A 25,900-nucleotide genomic window follows, 5' to 3' on the forward strand; every position below is an offset into this window, starting at 1 on the left:
GAATCGAACCTGGGACCCCTCAGTCCGCAGGCCGATGCTCTATCCACTGAGCCAAGCTGGCAAGGGCTAGCCTTTGTTTTAAAGTCTATTTTGTATGATATAAATATTGCTACCCCAGCTTTTTAAAAATTTCCACTTGCCTGAAATATCTTTTTCCATCCCTTTACTTTTAGTCTTTGTGTGTCTTTCAATCTGAAGTAAGTCTCTTGTAGACAGCATATGTGAGGAGCTTGTTTCCTTCTCCATTCAGTCACCTCATGCTTTTGATTAGAGCATTTCACTTTTACATTTAAAGTAATTATTGATAGGTATGCAGTTATTGCCATTTTATTATTCATATTTCCTCCTCTGTCACCTCTGTCTCTTCTTCTTCTCCTCCTCCTCCTCCTCCTCCTCCCCTTCCTCCTCCTCCTCCTTCTTCTTTTTCTTCTCCTTCTCTTTCCCCCTCCTCCTCCTCCTCCTCCTCCTCCTCCTCCTCCTCCTCCTCCTCCTCCTCCTCCTCCTCTTTCTCCTTCTCCTTTTCCATCTTCTCCTTCTCCTTCAAACGTCCCTTTAACATTCCTTATAATACTGGTTTGGTGATGATGGAGTTCTTCAGCTTTTGTTTTTCTGGGAACTTCTTATCTCTCTCCTTAGATTATAAATGATAAGCTGGCTGGTTAGGTCCTTACTTTTCATCACTTTGAATATTTTGTGCCAATCCCTCTGTCCTGCAAAGTTTCTGTTGAGAAATCAGCTGACATTCTTATGGGAATTCCCATGTAGTTAATTAACTGCTTTTCTCTTGCTGCTTTAAAATTCTCTGTCTTTAGCCTTTGCCATTTTAATTATGATGTCTCTGGTTGTGGGCCTCTTTGGGTTCATCTTGTTTGGGACTTGGCACTTCCTGGGCTTGTATGTCTCTTTCCTTCATCAGGTTAGGGAAGTTTTCCATCATTACTTCTTCAAATAGGTTTTTAATTCCTTGCTCTTTCTCCTCTCTTTCCGGTACCCTATGATGCAAATGTTGGTATGCTTGATTTTATCCCAGAGGCCCCTTAAATTATCCTCATTTTGGGGGATTCTTTTTCTTTTTGCTGTTTTCATTGGGTGTTTTCTGCTACCTTCCCTTCCAAATTGCAGATTCAATAGTGTTTTATCTAATTTATTGTTGTTGATTCCCTCTAATGTAGTCATCATTTTAGTTATTGTATTCTTCATTTCTGACTGGTTCCTTTTTATGTTTTCTATCCTTCTCTTTTTTCTTTTTTTATATTTTCATTGATTTCAGAGAGGAAGGGAGAGGGAAAGAGAGAAACATCAATGATGAGAGAGAATCATTGATCAGCTTCCTCCTGCATGCCCCCTACTGGAGATTAAGCCCACAACCCGGGCATGTGCCCTTGACCAAAATCAAACCTGGGACCCTTCAGTCTGCAGGCTGACACTCTATCCACTGAGCCAAACCAGCTAAGGTGTTCTATCTCTTTTTTATGTTTCTTATCTCTTTGTTAAAGTTCTCACTGAATTCAGTGAGCAACCTTATAATCAGTGTTTTGAACTCTGCATCTGATAGATTGCTTGTCTCCATTTTATTTAGTTCTTTTTCTGGAGTTTTGTCCTATTCTTTTATTTGGGACATATTAGTCTTCTCATTTTGGCCACCTCCCTGTTTTTATTCCTATGTATTATGTAGAGCTGCTATATCTCCTGGTCTTGGTAGAGTGGCCTTATGTGGTGGGGCCCAGTGGCACAGTCTCCCTGGTCACCTGAGCAGGGTGCTCCAGGTTTGTCCCTTGTGTGGGTTATGTGTGCCCTCCTGTTGTAGTTGAGTCTTTATTGCTGTTAGTATGTCAGTGGGAAGGATTGACCCTCAGACTGATTAGTTGTAAGGACTGGCCATGACTATAGCAGAACAGCTGTTGTGCAGTGGCTGACATCACAGAGTTGGTTTTGCTTTAGTAGGGCTCTGATGCCTGGCAAGTCTGCTCTTTGGATGTGTCCTTTGTGGAAGTGGTTGGGTGGTGCTCTGGAGTGGTCTGAAGCTGGCTACTGGGTATGTTGGTTTTGGGGCATCTTGGGGAGGCTCTGGTGCAAGCCAAGGTCAACAGCTGCCTTTGTTCTGCCTGGGGCTACCTGGTATGAACTTCAAAGTAATTTGCAAATGGTTGCCATTTGTGCTGGACTTGGTAACATCTGGGAGAAGCTGTGCCATGAACTGAGGCTTGGGGCTACTTAGCAAGAGGTACAGGGCACGCTGAAGCCAGATGCTACTAGTTTGAGGTTTGTGAACTTTTGAGAGATTTTAGGAAACTCTGCAGCATGACCCAAGATGGGCAATTTGTATGAAAAAGCTACTGGAAATGGCGTGGGTGGACCCTAGTTGGGTGGGAGTGGAGTTCTCAGGGAACCACCAGAACTGGGTGAACCGTATTAGCCAGGTTGATGGAGACTCAGATATGGTGCCCGCAGGGGGGGAGCTCAGAAAAGTAACAGTGGGCTCTACAGCACTTCTGGGAGAAAGCTGCCCCTCCAGCCTTTGCCCTGAAGCCAGACAATTCAGTTCTCCATATGTCCCTTGTGCTTTTCTTTCCTTTAAAAAAAAATATATTATACCAGAGGCCCAGTGCACAAAAATTTGTGCACTCGGGGGGAGGAGGGGTCCCTCAGCCCGGCCTGTGCCCTCTCGCAGTCTGGGACCCCTCGGGAGATAACGACCTGCTGGCTTAGGCCTGCTCCCGGGTGGCAGAGGGCAGGCCTAATCCCTAGGTGCAGCCCTTGGTCGGGCTCAGAGCAGGGCTGATTGGGGAGTTGGGGCGCCGCCCCCTGTCATGCACAGAGCAGGGCGGATCAGGAGGTTGCGATGCCACCTTCAGTCACGCTCAGGGTAGGGCCGATTGGGGGGTTTGGGCACCGCCCCCTGTCACACTCAAGGCAGGGTCCATAGGGAGGTTGCGGCACCACCCCCTGTCATGCACAGAGCAGGGCCAATCAGGAGGTTGGGGTGCTGCCCCCTGTCACTCACAGAGCAGGGCCAATCAGGAGGTTGGGGTGCTGCCCCCTGTCACGCACAGAGCAGGGCCCATCAGGGGGTTGGAGAGCTCCCCCTTGTCACGCACAGAGCAGGGCGGATCAGGGGGTTGGGGCACCGCCACTCTCACACTCAGGGCAGTGCTGATGGGGAGGTTATGGCCCTACCCTGTCACACACAGAGCAGGGCCGATCAGGGGGTTGGGGCACCACATCCTGTCACACACAGAGCCGCAGGGTGATCAGGGGGTTGGGGAGCTCCCCTGTATCAGGCACAGAGCAGGGCTATCAGGAGGTTGGGGAGCCTTCCCCCTGTCACACACAGAGCAGGGCAGATAGGGAGGTTGTGGCCCCGCCCCCTGTCACGCTGATCCTGGTGCCGGGAGGCCTTGTGGCTCAGCTGATCCCGGTGCTGGGAGGCATATTACCCGTTTACTATATAGGATAGAGGCCTGGTGCATGGGTGGGGCTGGCTGGTTTGCCCTAAAGGGTGTCCTGGATCAGGGTGGGGGTCCCCACTGGGGTGCCTGGCCAGCCTGGGTGAGGTGCTGAGGGCTGTTTTCAGGCTGGCGGGTGACTGAAGCTCACAACCGCTCCTTTTTTTTTTTTTTTTTTTTTTTTTTTTATTCTGGGACAGCTTTAGCTCTGAGGCTTGGCTCCAGCTCTTAGGCCTCTGCTGCTGAAAGCAGGTATCTGGTTTGTTTGGGTTCTATAATCAAAACATTGTTTCAACTCCAGCTCTGAGATCCCAGCTGGCTGAAAGCAGGTTTCTGGAGTTTGTTTAGCTTCTATATTTGTAACAATGTTTCAAACTGCAAGCTCAGAGGCCGGCAGCGGCAGGTGGAGAACATTGGAGTCCTCCGTCACTGAAGCAAGCAAGCCTCATGTTCGCTTCAAGCTGCCTGGCTGCCGGCCGCCATCTTGGCTGGCAGTTAATTTGCATATTGTCCTGATTAGCCAATGGGAAGGGTAGCAGAGGTACAGCTAATTACCATGTTTCTCTTTTATTAGATAGGATTTTTATTTCAGAGAGGGAGAGAGAGAGATTAAAACCTCAATGATGAGAATCATTGATTGGCTGCCTCTTGTACACCCTCATTGGGGATTGAGCCTGCAACTTGGGCATGTGCCCTGACTCAGAATCGAATCATGACCTCCTTCCTGGTTCATAGGTCAACGCTCAACCACTGAACCATGCCGACTGGGCTCCCTTGAGCTTTTTGAGCTGCTGCTCCAGTGTTGGAGCTCAGAGTGAGTAAGTCCATCTGCAAGTAAGTCCATGAGCGGGCCCTTTAAGAGGAATGCCTGGGATCTAGTAGCTCTCGATCTCATTTAGCTGCAATCCCCTTTAGTTTTCACAGACTTCTCTTCCTGGCATTGTAACCCTGGACTGGAGAACCTGGTGTGGAGTTGGGATCCCTTACACCTCAGGCTATCTCTCCAGATTTTTAACCACCACACATAGGTGTGGGACTACCCCATTCTGCATCTCCGCCCCTCCTACCACTCAAGTGGCTTTTTAAAAAAATATATTTTATGATTTTTTACAGAGAGGAAGGGAGAGGGATAGAGAGTTAGAAACGTCGATGAGAGAGAAACATCGATTAGCTGCCTCTTGCACACTCCCTACTGGGGATGTGCCTGCAACCAAGGTACATGCCCTTGACTGGAATCGAACCTGGGACCCTTGAGTTTGCAGGCCGATGCTCTATCCACTGAGCCAAACCGACTATGGCTCAAGTGGCTTCTTTTGTATATCCTTAATTATAGGAGTTCTGGTCAGCTAGACTTCAGGGGGTTCTGTAGTTTTGTTGTAATTTTGATGTTGTGGGGGAAAGCAAGTACATTTACCTCCACTATCTTTTTTGTTTTCTTTCACAACTTAAAATATTTATTCCACTACCTACTAGTGTCCATGGATTCTGTTTGAAATCAGCCTGAATGGTCAAAACAGGATGTTATTTCATCACATTCTCCATAATTGAATCAATGCAATTAATTTTGTTTATAGATGAATTTGTACTGCTCACTATTATTTTATACTGCTTGACTATCCCTGACTTTCCTCCTGAGCCCCAGATCTGAGGTTCCTGCAGCCTCCTGGATAGCCTTTTCTAGAAGTCTCTCAGACCTCCTACACCCACCAGACCCCAACTGGCCTCAGTGTCTCTCCAAAACCTGCTCTTTCTCCCTGGTCCTCATTTCAGGGACAGTTTCTTTGTCTCCCAAACCCAGGACAGAGTTCTGGACCTTTTCTTAAATTCTCCCTTGCTCCTATTTCTTACATGGGCCACCACCCCCACAGTGTGTTCACTAGGCCTCCTGAGCATCTCTCCCACCTGCCCCCTCCTCTCCTTTATCAACCAGGCTTTGGTCCAGCACCATCCTCTTCTGCCCAGGTCCCTGGCCTAGTGCTTCCTGGGATCTCTGTCTCCAGTCTTGAGCCATTCCCCATAGGGAAACCAGGACATCTTTGTAACATCTGACCACATCCTTCAGCTTCTCAGTTCTGAGTGTTCCTCTGATAATTTTCAAGCTCAATATCATGACCTTAGTGGCCTTGCCTGCTCCTGGAGCTATATTGTCATGGACAAGCCGGTCTTGCTGTATTATCTGGTGTCCTTTCAGAGTGTATGTCCCCTGGGCCTCTACTCCTAGAGTCGGAGAGAAAAGGGGGGTGGTCAGAGGACTTCCAGAGTCACTTCACTTGCAACCTCTGGAGAGGGGCGGTAGTTGAGTCCACTGGGGAGACAGGGAGTGGAGTACAAAGGTGCATTTGCTTTTTGCCTTTCAGCTTCTTTCCCCTCTTGATAAGAAGAACTGCCATTACACATACTCATAGAAAGCATGAGATTAGGGCAAGACTAACTGCCCTCAGATATAGGAGTGTCCTCTGATTGGTCTAAGCCACTCAAAGTCAAATCCCTCTGGCAGTGTGAGACATAAAGTGGTGAGCTTATGACCCAACCCATCCAATGGAGTGACTGACAGGACTGACAGCCTGGCCATGTTAGACCCCAGGCCTTCCTTCCTCTGGACAATAAGACACATGGATGTGTACCCTCAGATTGTGAGGGAGGCTGGCCTGAGGCCAGAGACCACACTCAGAGGAGGGAAGAGGAGGGAAAGCTACAGCGAAATGGAGTGAGAATCCTATGGATATTGAAGACTTCTGGATCAAGCCATACCTGGAACTTATCTTGACAAAAATCCATATATTATCATTTCCATTTGGACTATTTGAGTGAAATTTTTGCTACTTATAAAAAAAAAAATCCTAACCTCTCCAGAGTCCCCTCCTTAAGCTAAATACCAGATAGGTGTTGATATCTGAAATATTTAATGACTGGTGCGAAACCTGGGTACTGAACAATCAGAACAGACTTCAGGCCATAGCAATGGGCCTGGGTCATGGAGGACCCTGCTGGACGGTAGAGAGGTCATGGGCGCCCTGGGGCGGGGCTTAGTTGGCAGGCACATAGAGAAGCTGCTATTTACCAGCTGGCACAGAAGGACTTTGGTATTTTAATGACCTATGCGGCTGTGTGGTCTGAAAGAGAAATGAAAATTTAAGCAAAACAGAGAGACAGGTTTGGGATGGGTGACAGTTGCATTTCAAAGATGGCCCAGGAAGGAAGGAATGAGAGTGGATGGGGCAGGTAAGCGGCCTAGGTCAGTGGCTTCTTCACAACTTCCTCAGGTTCAGCCTTGTTCACTGCCACCTTGGAGCCAACTTTGGAGCCAGCACTAGATTTGGTCTCAGATGACCTGCTGAAGGCTATAGAAGAGGAGCTGTAGGTGTAGAAGGAATCTGATGTGATGATGTTGTTGATCTTCCAGCGGAGGGTACTGCACATCTTCAACATAAGGGGCAGCAAGAGGCAGGTGATGATGTAGAGGATCACCAGGCCAAGAAACACACTGGTTGAAACCTGCACGTACCACACAACAGGTGTGAATGGGCAGCCTGGTGGGTCCCTGTCCACCTTGCAGGGCAGCTCCTGAGCAGCCAGTCACTCACCATGAGGATGAAGAGGGCTCGCTTGGCACTGAGTGGAAGCCCGTGTAGATGTAGCAGGAAGGTGAGCTGGTAGTCACAGTATGTGCTCTTGTCCACACCTCTGGTGGGAGAAGGGGGTAAGGATTGGGGAGGAGTCAGGCACCCCACAGGAAGCCCCTGATCCCACCTGGGCCACATGCCTGGCTTACCTATTGCTCACCAGCACCTTGAAGAAGAATTCGGGGGCGAAGATGCTATGGGGAACGGTGTCATGGCATGGAGAGTTCTCCAGACACAGCCACCTGGGGGCCCATGTTCAGGAATTTGTGCTGCAAATCATGCATAGCACGTGCCCACCCTTGATTTCTCCCTCTACCCCAAAAACTTTAAGTTAGCACTGATTAGGTACAATCTTATAACTTCATACCTGATTCATTCCTTCATTCATTTACCCAATAAGGCTGGCTAAACGCCTGGGAAGTGATAGGCCATTTGTTTACTCATTCATTTCCTCCTGCCTTTCCATGTCCATCTGTCAATTCCTCTGTTACTATGCATTCATCTAGATCAGGAGTGGGGAATGTCCAGCCCAAGGGCTGTATAAGGCCCATGGAATAATTTGATCTGGCCCTGCCAAGGCATTAGGGGTGAATTAATTAAATTTTGACCAAATGTAGCAGGCTAGTTTTTAAGTTGATAATTTTGTATGGCCTGAGAATTATGTTATAAATATCCAAATGGCCCTTGCCAGAAAAAAGGTTCCCTACCCCTGATCTAGATTATGGATTGTACACCTTTTATGTACCAACTCCTCACTTATTCCTTACTACCTTCATTCCTTCATCCTACAAATAGAGCTTGACCCTACAGTTTGTGGAACCTTAGGAGCCTTGCTGTGGACACGGGCCTGAGATACCAAGGTGGGTGAGGCTTGCAGCAACTATTAGGTACAAAGTCACATCTTTCTTCATTTACTCTTCCCTTTATTCATTTATCAAACAATCATAGGTTGAATGCTGACTTAGGTGCAAGTTGGTTATTTTGTTCATTCTCTCACTTCTCTCATTTGCTCATGGCATCATTTTCTTCCTTTCATTGAATAAAAAATAGTAATTGAGCCCTAGCTGGGTTTGCTCAGTGGTTAGAGCGTCAGCCCACGGATCAAAGGGTCTTGGGTTCCATTCCTGTCAAGGGCATGTATGCTCCTTCGGTTGCAGGCTCCTTTGGTTGCAAGCTCCATCTCTGGCCCTGGTCTGGGCATTTGTGGGAGGCAACCAACTGATGTGTCTCTTTCATATCAATGTTTTTCTCTCTCTGCCTCTCTCCCTCCCTTCCACTCTCTAAAAATCAATGGAAAAAATATCCTTGAGTGAGGATTAACAGCACAACAACAACAAAAGTAATTGAGTCCCTATACACTAACTTACTCCTCCATTGTTTAATTCATCATTAAGACCTCTACTCAAATGTCAATAATGCCTACCATGAATTAATTAAACTTGTTCATTGTCTCATTCCACAAATATTATGTTGAGTTTATTCTGAATCTGGACCTATATAGGAGACAGACCTCATAGGAGACAGGGCTGGGATGGGGAACAAAGGCAGAGGGTCAAGGCGGGAATGGGGTAGCACAGAAGGATGGAAACCAACTGTCCCATCTAGAACTGTCAGAAAAATCCTCCTGGTGAAGAGGCATCTGAACTAAGGCCTGAAGAAGAAGTAAGAGGGACTAGCACTGCAGACAGAGGGTCCAGCTTATGTAAAGATCAGCCCCATTTGAGGAACACAAAGGTGGTCAGTGTGGCTTGGTCTCCCAGAAGCAGAAGGGATGGATTGGCTGACAGATTATGGGCATGTGGGGGATAAGGGGCCAGCAGCCAGGATGTGCACTCACTCAATGCCCATGTTGTGGGACATGATGCTGAAAGCCAAGTCCTCGGTGGCTGTTGAGTTCTTGGTGGTCCAGATGAGGCTGTAGGTGCTGTGGAGGACCGCCATAACCTCAGTAGAGGACCATGGAACCTCGGTGGAGCAGGGGGAGTGTGTGTGTGGGGGGGGGGGGGGGCGCCCTGGGCTGCCCTTGCAAAGGGAGGCCAGCAATGTGAGCAGTGGTCGGGGGCGGGGGCGGGGTTGGAGCCTTCAGTGGGTGGGGGTGGGGGTGGGGTTGGGGTAGAGGTTGGAACCTTTGGTAGGCAGGGCACAGGGCCTCACATTGTGGAAGGGGCAAGAGTTTGTGGGACCTTAGGAGCCTTGCTGTGGACAGGGGCCTGAGATACCAAGGTGGGTGAGGCTTGCAGCAAGAGCAAGGGTAAGGTCTGTGGCTGGGAAGCCTGAAGGTTCTGCAGGGAAAGGAAGGCAAAATTATGGGGCTGGATCCCACAGGAATTACTTGTCCAGGGGGCTGTTGAAGCGGTAAATCTCCTCCTCGCTGTATTCCTTGATGGTGTCCAGGGTGGGACCTCCGCCCACCACCTTCAGTACATAGCTGCCAGGAGCAGAGGTGCACACCAACTGGCCTCAGTTTCCTGAGTCCTGCATCATATCTATGACCCCTCCCCTCTCCCATCAGCCCTGGTTTGGATATGCCTTTACCTGCCCTCAAAACTGCCAGACTCTCCCGTCACCAAATCTTGGATCAAGAAGAATGGGTGGAAAACTGTGGGTGGGAGGAGGTTGAAGCCAGGAGGAGGAGAAATTAGCTTGGCTCGAGAAGTGGAGGATGGTGAAGAGAGAAAAGAGAGAGAGGACCAAGGGGAAGAGCAGAGAGTGGGTGGAAGGTAAGGGGGCAGGGAGGGCAAAGTGGTGGGGGCAGAGGACAGTGAACAATGCAGAGGAGGAGACTGGACACGCACTGTCACGGAAGAGGAAGCAGGGCATCTCGGGGTCTACGTGAACGCAGTCAAAATAGTGTCTGTTCTGTAGGTTGTTGTACTGCAGGGTGTAGGTGATGTCAAAGGCCAGGCGCTTTCCCGGTGGACAGCCTATAAGCACTGGCACCATCAAGTTACCCTGAGTAGGAGGAGAAAAGCCTCACTTGGGAAGTGGGAAGGGGAGGACACCCCTCCTCCCACACACCCCATCACTACCTGCCAGGCTCACCCTCACCAGGGGGCAATCTGATTACTATTTTCCTTAAACCAATACTCTAATAACTGCAAATACTTATATAGCTGTTACTGTGTGCAAAGCACTGTGTTCTAAGCACTTTACATATTCAAATTTGATTCTCCAAACAGCCTTGCAAAGTTGAGGATATAATACAGTTTATTTATTTTTTAATATATTTTGATTGATTTCAGAGAGGAAGGGAGAGGAAGAGAGAGAGAAACATCAATGATGGGAGAGCATCATTGATCAGCTGCCTCCTGCATGCCCCACACTGGGAATCGAGCCCCCAACCTGACCATGTGCCTTGACTGGGAATTGAATTGTGACCTTTTGGTTCATAGGTCAATGTTCAACCACTGAGCCATGCTGGCTGAGCTATAGTACATTTTAGAGATGGCAAAAGTGAGGCACAGAAAGGTCAAGCAACTTGTTAACTATCCAAAGCCACATAGCTGTTAAGTGGTAGAGCTGAAACCCAAACTGGGCCATGTGGCTTCTAGCGGCCTCCAGAAAAACACATATAAAACAATAAAGCCTACACCTATGGAGCAGCTAACACCTAGTCAGGTGCACCTAGTTTATAGGGTTGAAGTTGGGCTTGAATTCTCAAACAATTGACCTGGCAGAGCATGGGATATATGAGGAAAGTGCAGCCAGGTGGGGACAGGGGTTAGGAAACCCCTGTGACATTGCCTTCAGAATGAATGACCCCTGGCCCATTTCAGGGGTATGTCCCAAGGGTTTCACCCAATTGTCAAAGGGACATGGACATCTGGAAACTGTGGTCTGGGCTTGACAGTGACTGTGGAGAGGAGTTAGCAGTCATAGTTTAAGCACTTCTCATGCTGGACCTGGGCCAAAGACTATACCTCTCTGCCACTAACTCACTAGAAGTCTAATGGGCATCTTCAATTTAATATATCCACAGCCCATCTCAACTAATGGTACCTCATCCCTCCATGTGCAGGCTAAAGCCTTGGCCTTATCCTGGAAACCTTTCTTCCTCTCACCCCCATATCCAATCCATTCAGATAGCCTGTGTCCCTTGACTTCAAAATAGAGCCATTCTCTCCCCCCACCTCTCAGCTCCTTTGCCCCACACTTGCCTAACTTTGTTCCCTCCCTGGATCTCACCCCCCAACACTGCCCATATGTCTTCCACATACAGTCAGAGGGACCCTGTGAACACTAGAGCCACTCCTCTGCTTAGAGCCCTCCCCATTAGACCTCACATAATCTGCTCCATCACCACTTTGACCTCATTTCTCACCACTTTCCTCTTTGCTCACCCTGATCCAATCACACTTGCCCTACATGTTCCTTTAGTCTAACACATTAAACATACTCCCACTTCCAGGCCTTTTTACCAACCATTCCCTCTCACTGGCATGCCTTTCTGGCACATAAACACATGACTCACTTCCTCCCCTCCTTCAAGATTTTGCTCAAATGTTTCCTCCTCGGCCAGGTCTTTCCTGAGCCATCCTATAGCAAATGCTGACCTACCCCATGCACCTTGCCTGCCTTTTCCCTCCTAGCACTCATCACCTCTTAACACACAATATATATATTTTTTAAATAATTCTTGCCCTAACTGGTTTAGCTCAGGGGATAGAACGTCCGCCTGTGGACTAAAGGGTCCCAGGTTCGATTCCAGTCTAGGGCATATGCCCAGGTTGTGGCCTCAGTCCACCCCAGTAGTGGGTGCGCAGGAGGCAGCCAATCAATGATACTCTCTCATCATTGATATTTCTCTCTCTCTATCTCCCTTCCTCTCTGAAATCAATAAAAAATATGTTTAAAATAATAATAATTCTTTATTGTTGAAAGTATTACATCTGTCCCCCTCCAGCCCATCCCTGCCCCCCGCCCCAGGCCTTCATGTCTGTGTCCATAGGCCATGCATATATGCATACAAGGTCTTGGATTGATTACCTCCCACCCACCCTCACTGCTTTCCCTCTGAGATTCCACACTCTGTTCCATGTTTCCATGTCTCTGGGTCCATTCTATTCATCAGTTTATTTTGTTACTCAGATTCCACATGAGTGAGATCATGTGATATTTGTCTTTCTCTGACTGACTTATTTCACTTAGTATGATACGCTCCAGATCCCTCCATCCTGTCTCAAAGGGTAAGAGATTCTCCTTTTTTACTGCTGCATAATATTCCATGGTATAAATGTACCACAGCTTTTTTATCCACTCATCTACTGATGGGCACATGGACTGTTTCTACATCTTAGTTATTGTAAATTGTGCTGCTATGAACATAGAGGTGTATACATTCTTTCTGGTTGGTGTTTTGGGTTTCTTAGGATATATTCCTAGAAGTGGAATCAAAGGGGGCAGTTCCATATTAAATTTTTTTGAGGAAACTCCATACTGTTTTCCATAATGGCTGTAACAGTCTGCATTCCACCAGCAGTGTATTAGGATTCCCTTTTCTCCACATCCTCACCAGCACTTGTCATTTGTTCATTTGTTAATGATAGCCATCCTGACAGGTGTGAGATGGTACCTCATTGTCATTTTGATTTGCATCTTTCTGATGACCAGTGACTGAACATTTTTTCAAATGTCTCTGGAGAAGTGTCTATTTAGGTCCTTTGTCCATTTTTTAAATAGGATCGTTTGTCTACCTTTTGTTAAGTTGTATGAGTTCCTTATATATTTTGGACATTAGCTTTTTATCAGATGTATCATTGCCAAATATGTTCTCCCATAGAGTAAGCTCCCTTTCATTTTGTTGATTTTTTTTTGCTGTGCAGAAGCTTTTTATTTTGATGTAGTCCCATTTGTTTATTTTCTCCTTCGTGTCCTTTGTCTTAAGACAGCGGTTCTCAACCTGTGGGTCACGACCCCTTTGGGGGTCGAATGACCCTTTCACAGGGGTCACCTAAGACTATCGGAAAACACATATATAATTACATATTGTTTTTGTGATTCATCACTATGCTTTAATTATGTTCAATCTGTAACAATGAAAATACATCCTGCACATCAGATATTTACATTATGATTCATAACAGTAGCAAAATTACAGTTATGAAGTAGCAACGAAAATAATTTTATGGTTGGGGGTCATCACAACATGAGGAACTGTATTAAAGGGTCGTGGCATTAGGAAGGTTGAGAACCACTGCCTTAAGAGATGTATCTGTAGCCCTGACAGGTTTGGCTCAGTGGATAGAGCTTCGGCCTACGGACTGAAAGGTCCCAGGTTCGATTCTGGTCAAGGGTATGTACCTTGGTTCCAGACACATCCCCAGGAGGGGGCGTGCAGGAGGCAGCTGATCGATGTTTCTCTCTCATCAATGTTTCTAACTCTCTATCCCTCTCACTTCCTCTCTGTAAAAAATCAATAAAATCTATTTTTTTTTAAAAAAGAGATGTATCTGTAAACTTATCGCTACAAGAGATGTCTGAGATTTTGCTGCCTATGGTTTCTTGTAGGATTTTTATGGTTTCTCAACTTAAATTTAAGTCTTTTATCCATTTTGAGTTTATTCTTGAATATGGTGTAAGTTAGTGGTCTAGTTTCATTTTTTTTTGCATGTATCTGTCCAACATTCCCAGCACCACTTATTAAAGAGACTCTCTTGACTCCATTGTATGTTCTTGCGTCCTTTGTCAAATATTAATTGAGCATAATGTCTTGGGTCAATTTCTGGGTTCTCTGTTCTGTTCGATTGATTTATATGCCTGTTCTTGTGCCAGTCCCAGGCTGTTTTGTTTACGGTGGCTTTGTAGCATACCTTGAAATCTGGTATTGTGATTCCTCCAACTTTGTTCTTCTTTCTCAAGATTGCTGCGGCTATTCAGGGTCTTTTTTTGACTCCATATAATCTTTTGGAGTATTTGTTCTAGATCTGTGAAATATGCTGTTAGTATTTTAATAGGGATTGCTTTGAATCTGTAGATTGCTTTGGGTAGTATGGACATTTTAATGATGTTGATTCAACCAATCCATGAACATGGTATACTCTTCAACTTGTTTATATCTTCTCTTTTTTCAACTTCCTGTAGTTTTCCAAGTACAGGTCTTTTGCCTCCTTGGTTAAGTTTATTCCTAAGTATCTTAAAAATTTTTTTTTTCTTTCTTAAATTTTTTGTTGCAATGGTAAACGAGATTGTTTGTTTAGTTCCTCTTTCTGAGAAATCACTATTGGTGTATAAGAAAACCATAGATTTTGGGGTGCTGATTTTATATTCTGCTACATTGCCAAATTCATTTATTAAGCCCAGTAGTTTTTTGGTGGAATATTTAGGGTTTTCCATGTACAATATCATGTCATCTGTGAATGAGAGTTTTACTTCATCCTTTCCAATTTGGATGCCTTTTATGTCATCTTCTGGTCTGATCACTGTGGCTAGGACTTCCAGTACTACGTTAAATAAGAGTGGTGAAAGCGGACATCCTTGTTTTGTTCCTGTTCTTAAGGGAACTGGTTTTAGTTTTTACCCATTGAGTATGATGTTAGCTGTAGGTTTGTTATATATGGCCTTTATCATGTTGAAATATGCTCCCTCTATTCCAACTTTGCTGAGAGTTTTTATCAAAAATGGGTGTTGGCTCTAGCTGGTTTGGCTTAGTGAATAGAGCCCTAGCTAGCATACTGAAGGGTGCCAGGTTCGAATCTGGTCAAGGGCACTTGCCCAGGTTGCTGGCTCGTTCCCTAGTGGGGTGTGTGCAGGAGGCAGCTGACCAATGATTCTCTCTCATCATTGATGTTTCTATCTCTCTCTCCCCTCTCCCTTTCTCTCTGAAATCAATATGTATATCTTAAAACAATAACAACAAACAAACAAAAATGGGTATTAGCCCCAGTTGGAATGGCTTAGTGGTTGAGTGCTGACCTATGAACTAGGAGATCACGGTTTGATTCCTGGTCAGGGTAAATGCCTGGGTTGTGGGCTTGATCCCCAGTGTGAGGTGTGCAGGAGGCAGCCAATCAATGATTCTCTCTCATCACTGATGTGTCTATCTCTCTCTCTCCCATTCCCTTCCTCTCTAAAATCCATAAAAAATTATTTTTAAAAATGGGTGTTGGATTTTGTTGAAAGTTTTTTTCTGCACCTATTGATATGATCATGTGATTTTTGTCTTTCAATTAGTTTATGTGATGTATCACATTTATTGATTTTCAAATATATTGTACCAGTCTTGCATCCCCGGGATAAATATCACCTGGTCATGGTGTATGATCTTTTAAATATATTGCTGGATGCATTTGCTAATATTTTGTTGAGGATTTTAGCATCCATAATCATCAGGGATATTGGCCTATAATTCTCTTTCTTTGTAGTGACTTTATCTGGTTTTGGAATTAGGACAGTGCTGGCCTCATAAAAAGAGCTTGGAAATGTTCCTTTCTCTTGGATTTTTTGGAATAGTTTAGGAGCATAGATGTTAGTTCTTCTTTGAATGTTTGGTATAAAACTCTCCTGTGAAGCCGTCTCAACCCGGGCTTTTGTTTGTTGGGAGTTTTTTGATTACTGCTTTTATTTCATCAGTTGTTATTGGCCTATCAGGTTTTCTGATTCCTCTTAATTCAGTTTTGGGAGATTGTATTCTTCTAGGAATTCATCCATTTCATCCACATTGTCCAGCTTGTTGGCATATAGTTGTTCATTGTATTTTCTTACAATCCTTTGTATTTCCGTAGTGTCAGTGGTTACTTCTCCACTTTCGCTTCTGATTTTATTTATTTGGGTCCTCTCTCTTAGTTTCTTGATGAATCTGGCTAATTGTTCAACAATCTTGTTTATCCTTTCAAAGAACCAGCTCTTGGTTTCATTTTTTTTAATATATATATATATATATATTTCTTATATTTAATATATATATATATTTCTTTATTGATTTCAGAGAGGAAGGAAGAGGGAGAGACAGACAGAGACATCAATGATGAGAGAGAATCATTGATTGGCTGCCTCCCACATGCCCCCTACTGGGGATCAAGCCTGCAACCCAGGCATATGCCCTTGGCCAGAATCAAACCTGGGACCCTTCCGTCCACAGCCTGACACTCTATCAACTGAGCCAAACTGGCTAGGGCTTGTTGATTTATATATATATATATATATTTGTCTCTATATTATTTACTTCCGCTCTAATCTTTATTATTTCCTCCCTTCTACTTACTCTGGGTTTTTCTTGTTTTTCTCTTTCTAGTTCTTTAAGTTGTAGAGTTAAAGAGCTTATTATTGATTTTTCTTGTTTTTTGAGGTATGCTTATAGTGCTATGACCTTCCCTCTCAGGACTACTTTTGCTGTGTTCCAGATATTTGGGTTTGTTGTGTGTTCATTTTCATATGTTTCCAGGAAGTTTTTGATTTATTTCTTGATCTTGTTGGTAACCCATTCATTGTTTAGTAACATGCTGTTTAGCCTCCAGGTGTTTGAATGGTTTTGGGTGTTTTTACTGTAGTTGATTTCTAATTTCATTCCACTGTGATCTGAGAAGATGCTTAATATGATTTCAATCTTCTTGAACTTGTAGAGACTTGTTTTGTGTCCTAACATGTGGTCTATCTTTATGAATGATCCATGTGCACTTAAGAAGAATGTATATTCTACAGCTTTGAGGTGAAATGTTGTATAAATGTCAATTAAATGCATCCGATCCAGTGTGTCCTTTAGAGTCTCTGTTTTCTTGTTAAGTTTTTGTCTGGAAGATCTATCCAGTGAAGTCAGCAGGGTGTTAAATTCTCCTACTATGACTGTATTGTTATCTATCTCTCCCTTGAAGTCCTCTAGAAGATTTTTAAAATATATTTAGGTGCTTCTATATTGGGTGCTTCTATGTTTACCAGGGTTATATCCTCTTGTTGGATTGATCACTTTAGTATTATATAGTGACCTTTGTTGTCTCTTGTGATGGCCTTTATTTTGAAGTCTATTTTGTTGGTTATGAGTATTGCTACTCCAGCTTTTTTTTTTTCTTTTCCATTTCCTTGGAAAACTTTTTTTCATCCTCTCACTCTCATCCTGTATGTCTCTTTTGCTCTGAGTTGGGTCTCATGTAGACAGCATATAGTTGGGTCATGTTTTTGTATTCACTCAGCTATTCTATACCTTTTAATTGGAGCATTTAATTCCTTTACATTTAGGGTTATTATTGATAGGTACTTATTTATTACCATTTTAACTTTGTACCTATCTCTTCTCATTACAGCAGTCCCTTTAGCATTTCTTGCAGTGCTGTTTTGGTGGTGATAAACTCTGTTAGCCTTTTTTTGTCTGGGAAGCTCTTTATTTCACCAGGTATTTTGAATGATAGCCTTGCTGGATATAGTAATCTTGGTCTCAGATCCTTGCTTTCCATTACCTTGAGTACTTCATGCCATTCCCTTCTGGCCTATATAGTTTCTGATGAGAAATCAGGGTCAGCCTTATGGGAGCTCCTTTGTAGGTAACAGTTTGCTTTTCTCTTGCTTCCTTTAAGATTCTTTTTGTTTCTTTTTTGGCATTTTAATTATGATGTGTCTGGGCGTGGGCCTATTTGGGTTCTTCTTGCTTGGGACTCTGTGCCTCCTGGACTTGTGTGACTTTTTCTTTTACTATGTTAGGAAGTTTTCTGCCATTATTTTGTCAAACACATTTTCTACCCCTTTTTCCCTTTCTGCCTCTTCTGGCACATCTGCTATTCTAATATTGTTACATTTCATGTTATCCCAGAGCTCCCTTAAGCTGTCCTCCTGTTTTTTATTGTTTTATGGTTCTCTGATTTTTTTCAAACCTGTCTTCTAATTTGCTGATTCAATCTTCAGCTCTCCCTAATCTGCTGTGTATTTCTTCCAATGTGTTATTTGTGCTATGTCATGCTTTATGTTTCTATAGTTACTATATCTTTCTCATGCTGTTGAGCATCTTTATCATTATTTTTCTGAACTCTATATCAGATAAATTTCTTATCTCCATTTTATTTATATCTTCTTCTGGAGAATTCTCTAGTTCTTTCATTTGTGGGTTGTTTCATTGTCTCCTAATATTGGCTGCCTGTTTGGGTTTGTGACTATGTATTAGGTAGATATGCTACAACTCTCAATCTCTGGTGCAGGACAGTGTCAAACGCTGTTTCTGATTAATTAGATCAGGCAGAGACTTAAATTCTCCAGAGATTGCTTCTGCCTACAGACTGATGGGATTCTGTCTTGAATTGCTCTCAGGCCATTGTCTTCAGCTGTAGCAAGAGTTTTTTTCAACAGTGTGGGGCAATTGCTTCTGCCTGGAGGCTGTTATTCTCAGTCTCTTAATGGTATCAGAAACTCCACACAGTGAGGCAAGGTGTTTTCCAATAGGGTGGGTCAGCTGTCTTCCTCCCAGGCAAAGCTGACTGTGTAGCAATTGTCTGCATGAGAAAGATGACCTCCGCAGTGTGAGGGAATGACTCAGCACAGCAAACCAGGATGTCTGCTTTCCAAACTCTAATCTCAGAGTTCCCTATCCTGGCTTCTGCTCTCCCTTGCTGGAACACAAGATGAATGGCTGCACAGGGAATTTTGTGCATTGGCCCTTTAAGAGGGTGCCTGCATTTCCAGACATCTCTCCCAGGCAGACAGCAACCCTTCTGCTTTTCACAGCCAGATTTTATGTGGGCACCTCTCTCAGTTCTGGTGCTCTCTGCTGGGGGCCCAGCTTGGGGATTAGACCCCAGGGTTCTCAGTGGCAATGCTCCACAGCTGAGATATCTCTCCAGAACGTCAGCTGCTGTCTGTGGGAGCCCAGCCAGCCCTTTCTTGCCTCTGCCCTTCCTACCAGTCTCTATGCAGTCACCACTTTCCATCTTCAGTTATCAGGTTTCTCTCCAGCAAGTCTTCCATTGATTATTCAGGAAGTTTTTCTGTATTTTAGTTGTAATTCCAGTTTGTTTCTGGGAGCATGTCTATACAGCATCCACTTACTCCACCGCCATTTTTAAAATTTCCACAATATCTTTTATTTATCTTATTGTCAGATTCTGTTGTGGATGAATTGTGCATCCCAAAGATATGTTGAAGTCCTAAGTCCCTGGTAACTGCTAATGTGTGACCTAATTTGAAATAGGGTCTTTATGGATGTAATCAAGTTAAGATGAAGTCAGCCCTAGTTGGATAGAGTGTCAGCCTATGGACTGAAGGGTCCCAGGTTCGATTCCAGTCTAGGGCACATGCCCAGGTTACAGTTGTGATCCCCAATTGGGGGCCAGGGGGTGTTCAGGAGACAGCTAATCAATGATTCTCTCTCATAATTGATATTTCTATCTCTCTCTCCCTCTCCCTCTATGAAATCAATAAAAAAAATAGTTAAGAAGAAATCATACTGGACTAGGCTGGGCCCTAATCTAATGACTGGTGTCCTTATAACATGAGGGAAATTTGGACACTGACTTACAGGGAAAAGGCCTTGTGAAAATGAAGGCAGAGATTTCAGTGATGCATCTATAAGCCAAGGAATTTCAAGTATTGTTAATAATCACCAGAACCCAGAAGAGAGGCCTGGGACAGATTCTCCCTCAGAACCTCCAGAAGGACCAACCCTGATTTTAGACTTCTGTTCTCCATAACTGGGAGAGAATAAACTTCCCAGTTTGTGGTAATTTGTTATGGCAGACCTAGGAATGAATACACTTCCCCCATTGGAACATCAGCTTCACAAGGGCAGAAATTGTTTGTTCACTGCTATAACTCTAGCCCCTAAAACAATGCTGGAATGTAGTAGGCACGCCATAAATATTGGTTGAATGAATTAGTAAGCTTTGGATACAGAGAGTGAAGTCTATTCCTGGTCTATTCCCCTGATCCCAGTTCCAGTTCCATCCCCCAAGGAGGCCCATGTTTGGATCTGGCCTGCTAAGAGACACTGCTAGCCTTTATTCATCTAACCAAATTTGATTGAGCACCTATTATGTGTAAATTCATTTCTTCCTTCCTTCATCCTTCATTTACAAATTGAAAACCCACTGTTCATCAATTAGTTCCAGTTTCCATTTTTTTCCAGGATGGGGAGCCAGAGAGAGGCTCCAGGCCTTCTAAATACACTTGCCTCTTGATCTGGTAATGTGTGTGTGTGGGGGGGGGATTGGGGGGGAGATGGGGGCTAGAAACCGGAAAGGCCACAGCCTGAGAATACAAAGAAAAAGAAGTTCAGACTACCTTTAGCACCTCTGTTTCCCTATCTTTTTAAAAGTCATTTGCTTTTTTTAAAAAATTGATTTTTAGAGAGAGAGCGAGAGAAACATTGATCGGTTGCCTCCCACACGCACCTTGACCGGGATCAAATCCACAACCTGGGTATGTGCTCTGAACCTTTTAGTGTATAGGACGACACTCCAACCAACTTAGCCACACTGGCCAGGGCAAATCATTGGCTTATTTTAAAACTTCATTTTTAATATATTTTATTTTTTATAGAGAGGAAGGGAGAAGGATAGAGAGTTAGAAACATTGATGAGAGAGAAACATCAATCAGCTGCCTCCTGCACACCCCCTACTGGGGATGTGCCCACAACCAAGGTACATGCCCTTGACCGGAATCGAACCTGGGACCCTTCAGTCTGCAGGCTGATGCTCTATCCACTGAGCATAACCAGGTAGGGCAAAACTTCATTTTTAGATGGGTAACATGGTCACGTATGAATATATGTAGATACACACACACAGTGAAAGTTTCCATTTCCATCCTCCAACTATCCTGCCTCTTCTCTATCACCAGAGCAGAGAACCACCTTGAGTATTTTTTTGCCCATTTCCCTGAAGTTTCTTCATGCAAATAAAAGCAAACATGAGTATATGTTCTCAATGAACCTATTTCACGCTAATGTTTTGTATATACTGTTGTGTACCCTGCTTTTTCCTCTTAAGAATAAAATACACTTTGGAGGCCATTCCACACCAGTATATGAAGATCTTTCTTTCTTTTTTTATAGCTGCATAGGTTTTCATTGCTTGGATGTACTATAATTTATTTAACCACTCCCCTATTCATGGACATTTAGGTTGTTTTCTACCCTTTGCTGTGTGTTATAGATTAGATTCCCAGAAGGAATCTGCCAGGTCAAAATGAGGATGTTAACTTTGACCTTTTCAGGTTATGATAAATAATGCATATCACTAAGCATAGCAAGAAACACTTATGGAGACTGAGGTGAGTTGCTCTATCCTGCACTTGACCCAAATTATCTCATGTAATCCAAGTGTTGGGATTGTTACAACCTGTTTTTATTGCCCTCAGTCATACCAAGCCAGGAGGAAGAAGCACCAGGGTCTGCCTGCTGGTTAGTGTGTAGGGAGTGGGTGACAACAATGCCTCTGGGTCAGGTCCCTCCTCTACCACTTGTTAGCTCCCTGAGTTACTCTGAGCAGATGTCTGCATCTCTTTGAGGCTCAGTTTCTGCCTTGGTGCAAAGGGGATATTGCATGTGTAAGTAAGTGAAGAACCAAGGACCCAAAGGAGTGATCAAAGCACATGTAAGTGGGCACATGAAGAGCAACAGGTGGGAAAAGGGCCAAGCTGGCCCACATGGTGCCTTTGTGCCCATTTGAAAAGGAAGCCCACGTCACAGGTTCTTTACCTCCCCTTGCAGAAAAGTATTAGAAGGAATATGCAAACTTGGATGCAATCTACATAACTATAAAGGCAGTTTTTTCTGAAAACAGAAATGAATGAAAGGAGTGGGTGAGTGGGTGGGTGGGACTCCCAGGGGAGCACACAGAATCAGCCCTGCTTCCACTCTGCCCAACCCTTTCCCACCCAGCACAGGGCCCAATACCCCAAGGTTCAATACTTGCATGCGGAGCCCCTGGATCGTGTTCTGGACGCAGTGCCCAGCTGACCCCGCCACCTGTGGGTGGGATCAGGTGATGAGGGTGGGTCCCTGGGGACCAGCCTTTCCCCCTCATCCTGTTTCCCTCCTCTCCAGGCTTGGACCGTACCTTGACCAGCATGGCCGTCTTCATGAAGTGATGGCCACTAATGCCCTGGTCAAAGCAAACACTTTTATCACGGAGCATAACCTGGGGTGGGGGGCGAAAACGAAGGGATCGACAGGCATGCGCAAAGATCTAGGAACGGTTTAAGGAACCACGAACTTCCCACAAGTCCACTGCCTGGGTAAATCTGTCCCTACACCTCCGCACTGCCTGTCCTCACCCTGAAAAGCACTGAGTTGCGGTTAATAAGGACCTCCTGCTTCACCACCGCCTCAATGCAGCTGGGGTCGGCCAGCACCACGCCCAGGTCCACCTGGCTCAGCAGCTGGAAGATGTTGCCTGCTCGGGGCATAGAAGGGTTTAAGGCCTAGAACCAGACCCGTCCCAGGATGATGCCCAGGTCCCAGCCACCCCGCCCCCGCCACTCCGACTCCACTCAGGCCCTGCCCACAGACCTGGCTCCAGCTCAGACTTGAACGAGTGGCCCCGGAAGGTCAGGAAGATGGAGAAGCTGTAGCTGGTGCCCTTATCCAGGAAGATGCGCTCCGGCAGCTGGTACTCAGTCTTGACGTCGTAGATCTTTTTGTAGTTGGCCATGTCAATGTGCACGTTACCCGCACTCTTCCCGTTGCTCACCAGGTAGTAGTAGTAGTCCTGGAGCATGGGAGGCACGGAGAGGCAGCACCCTGAGTGAGGAGCCGGACAGGGCGGGGCGGAGTGGGAGGTGGGGTCGCCCCTCCTCCAACTCGCAACCCTCTCCACGCACCTGGTCCTGTTTCTTGCTCTTCCACCAACGCCAGGTGGAGTCGTGCACGGGGTCGGCATAAGGCTGCAGAGACCGCCAGCACCGTGAGGGGGCGGAGCGGAGCGTCCACAGGCAGACGACATTCCCAGACCCCTGCCCAGCCTCAGTCCCAGCTCCTAACCCAAAGCAAAATATAACCTGGCCCGCCCTGCATCCAGCCCCACGGCCAGAGCCGGAACGCCATCTCCCAGTCCCCGCTTAGCCTCAGATACCAGGCTACTCCGCTCTGTTCCACCCTCCGCGGCCGTTCTTCCAGCTCCACAGACCTGGCCTTCTGGGCTTCCGCAGTTCCTCTCAAAGCCCCGGCGGGGACAGCCCCTGCCCCAGGCGCCCACCTTGTGGTACTTGGAGTGCAGCCAGAGCAGGTAGTAGACGAGGCCCTGATAGACAGCGAGTGAGTTCTCGGTGTGGAAGCCCGAGGGCTCTAGGACGCGCGGCGGCTGCGCCCGGTAGAGCTCCTGGCGCGTGTAGATCTTCTGGTCCGGCAGGTCCCGCAGGCGCATCAGCGCGAAGGGGCAGAAGTTGGTGAAGGAAAGTTTCAGGTGACTCCTGGGCGGTGGTAGTGGGGGGTGGCCGCTTACTTTTCTGCGCCCTGCGCCCCAAGAGCCTCCACCGGCCTGTTTCCCACCCCTGCGCTGCTGACTCCCCAAATCCAATCCAGTCCTGCTCTTCCTCAGCCTCAGACCAGAGTCTTGGATCTCCTCCTAGACTCTCCTCCCCTTCCTAAGAGTCCTTCCACCTCCCCCTTTCTCCACCCCGCCCATCCCGGGGCTCCTCATGCAGGTGACCAGAGGATTATTATGACCAGGCAGCCCCTCCCCTTAATCCCAGCATAGCTTTCCAGGGCCCTCAAGATGAAGTCCTCCCTATGGCCACTGGCTCACCTTGTCTGCCCTGCCACCACCACTGCACTCTATCTGCACTACACTTTGTTCTCAAAACCCAGTCTCCTTTCCTTCTCAGGGTCTTTGAACATGATTCCCCCTGTTTGAAACAACGTCCTCCATCTTATTATCTGGCCAATCCTTCCTCACAGCTCACAGCTCACGTACATCTTTCTCTTTGAAGCTCTCCCTGGTGCTCCCTCCCTGACTGGGTTAAATGCCTTCTTCGAACTTCCATTCACCCCGACCTCCCACATCATAGCCCTAAGGTTGTTAGTTGGGGATGGTCTGGTCTCTCTCCACCCCCCCATGGAATGGGAGCTTTGTGTGGGGGAGTGTTTGGGGCTCTCTGACTACCGCTGGTCCATCCAGTGTCTTCTCACTTTTGCTTCTCCAGGGAGTGGGGGTCACTGAGCTGCTCGTACATCAGAAGTTGCTCCACAGGCACAAGCCTCTTGATGAGCTGGCCCTGCTGGTTGTTTACAAGGTACACCAGCTGCAGTGGGAAGGCGGGGCCAGATAAGCTGGTGTCAGCCCCCCTCTGTCCCCCCCAAGTCTCGCATAGCCCCTGACTGGCACCTGGTACAGATTGCTGTCTTCATAGAAGAGGGTGACCATGGTCTCACGGGAAGCATAGAGAGAGGACTGCTGCATCACCTGGAGGCTGATGTACACATTCCAGCCCTTGGATGGGAACAACTTGTACACGTGATAGCTGCCCTCCACGAGGTACCAGATCTGGAGGTGCAACAGCTGTGTGTGAGGGCCATGGGACCTCTGACCCCCCTCTTCCTCTGCCAAGTGTGATGGCCCCATTCCTTGAGGGGTGAGGCTTGGGAGCTCACCTCCAGCTGGAATCAGGTGAGCTCACACCCCTTCTTTCTGTAGTGCCGCCTCTCTACCTCCCAGAACCCACCATTTCTGCTTCCAGCTCCCACTCACCATGATTTGTTCAGTGTTTCTGTCTGCTAATGTAAGCATTCCTGATACATATACTCTCTAATGGATGGGGTTCCTGGGGCTGAGCTTTCCTTTTTTCTTCTCACTCTCCAGGGTTTCAATTTCGCCCTTGGGCACCATCAGGAAGTTGGTGTAAGACTGTCCCTAGGATCATCAGCCTTAATTTCCCATCTCTGCACTGATGCCCAGGCCCCATGTCCCCAGTACATTTGACTCTGGATCTCACCTCCTCCTGAACCTCAGCTTCCAGGATGTCCACCATCTATGTGGCCTCCACTGTGAGGCCATTCTTGACACACACACACACACCCTGACCAGGTCGGGCCCCTTCTCTGAACATCCCTAGGTGATTTCCCCTGCTGCAGCCTGACCACTCTCAACTGTCACTGTCTGGGAATGACTCTGTCTTCCCCAACTGGCCTGACACCCTGTGAGGGCAGGGCCCAGGGCTGACTCAGTTGCCACTGTGCCCCAGCACTGGGCCAGGCCTCCAGTAAGTGCTGCATGTTTATGAAAGGAACACCTGCTTGATGAAATAAAAGAGGGCACCCTCAGGAAATCAGATCGTATAACTCTGAGCACAGGTCCCTCACTCTGCTGAGGAACTTTGGAAGACACTTAGCCTCTTTGAGCTCCAGCGTTCTCAGCTGTAAAGAGTTTCTGCTGCCCTTCCCCACAGTCCCTGAGGGTGTTCCTTCCCCTTGGCCCCTTTACCCTGGCAGGGGGAGAAGGGAGACTTCTGGGCTTTGGGATGGTCAGAGAGGAAGTGGGGAGAGGAGCAGGGCAGCCCACCTCCTCAGTCTCAGTGACAATAGCTATGTCTCCATGGAATGAGTTGACCATGTACTTGATGGATAGCTCCTTGGGGAAGTCCGCCAGGAAGATGAAGTTTTCACTGTCATAACTGCAGGGGTAGAGATGGAAGCTAGGAGCACTCAGGCAAGGCCCCTGGAAGATATGTTTCCCCCAGACCAAGCTGAACAAGAGTTGTTTTCTCACTTCTCCATTAGCTTTGTGAGAACATGAAAAGGAAACCTGTGATTCTAGTTTCTGCCCCTGATTCCAAACCCTCCGGGGGAACTTTCCATCTGTAAACAGGAGGATTTGGTCGACTTGGCATGTTGTCAACCGCCCATGGAGTTGGCTCAGGGGCTCCTAGGTTCCTGAGGGGTGAAAAGTGCCCTAACCTTCCCCAGACAATTCTATTGCTCACAT

General features: G+C 46.4%; 1 protein-coding gene across 1 annotated transcript in view; it reads right to left on the reverse strand.

Annotated features, from left to right (window-relative positions):
- Positions 1 to 6,515: 6,515 nt before the first annotated feature.
- Positions 6,516 to 25,900, reverse strand: part of CATSPERG (cation channel sperm associated auxiliary subunit gamma) — a 38,560-nt gene continuing 19,175 nt past the window's right edge. The window contains exons 13-28 of the mRNA XM_036346097.1: positions 25,478 to 25,589; positions 24,305 to 24,463; positions 24,109 to 24,221; positions 23,177 to 23,390; positions 22,803 to 22,865; positions 22,492 to 22,690; positions 22,257 to 22,375; positions 22,040 to 22,120; positions 21,892 to 21,948; positions 9,865 to 10,021; positions 9,605 to 9,668; positions 9,402 to 9,497; positions 8,907 to 8,993; positions 7,219 to 7,311; positions 7,031 to 7,130; positions 6,516 to 6,941 (exon numbers count right to left, since the gene is read on the reverse strand). Of these exons, the coding sequence (XP_036201990.1) occupies positions 6,678 to 6,941; positions 7,031 to 7,130; positions 7,219 to 7,311; positions 8,907 to 8,993; positions 9,402 to 9,497; positions 9,605 to 9,668; positions 9,865 to 10,021; positions 21,892 to 21,948; positions 22,040 to 22,120; positions 22,257 to 22,375; positions 22,492 to 22,690; positions 22,803 to 22,865; positions 23,177 to 23,390; positions 24,109 to 24,221; positions 24,305 to 24,463; positions 25,478 to 25,589 (1,978 nt within the window). The 3' untranslated portion in view covers positions 6,516 to 6,677. The remainder of the gene's footprint in view (positions 6,942 to 7,030; positions 7,131 to 7,218; positions 7,312 to 8,906; positions 8,994 to 9,401; positions 9,498 to 9,604; positions 9,669 to 9,864; positions 10,022 to 21,891; positions 21,949 to 22,039; positions 22,121 to 22,256; positions 22,376 to 22,491; positions 22,691 to 22,802; positions 22,866 to 23,176; positions 23,391 to 24,108; positions 24,222 to 24,304; positions 24,464 to 25,477; positions 25,590 to 25,900) is intronic.

Source organism: Myotis myotis, unplaced genomic scaffold, assembly GCF_014108235.1.
Source record: "Myotis myotis isolate mMyoMyo1 unplaced genomic scaffold, mMyoMyo1.p scaffold_m19_p_19, whole genome shotgun sequence".
Taxonomy (NCBI): domain Eukaryota; kingdom Metazoa; phylum Chordata; class Mammalia; order Chiroptera; family Vespertilionidae; genus Myotis; species Myotis myotis.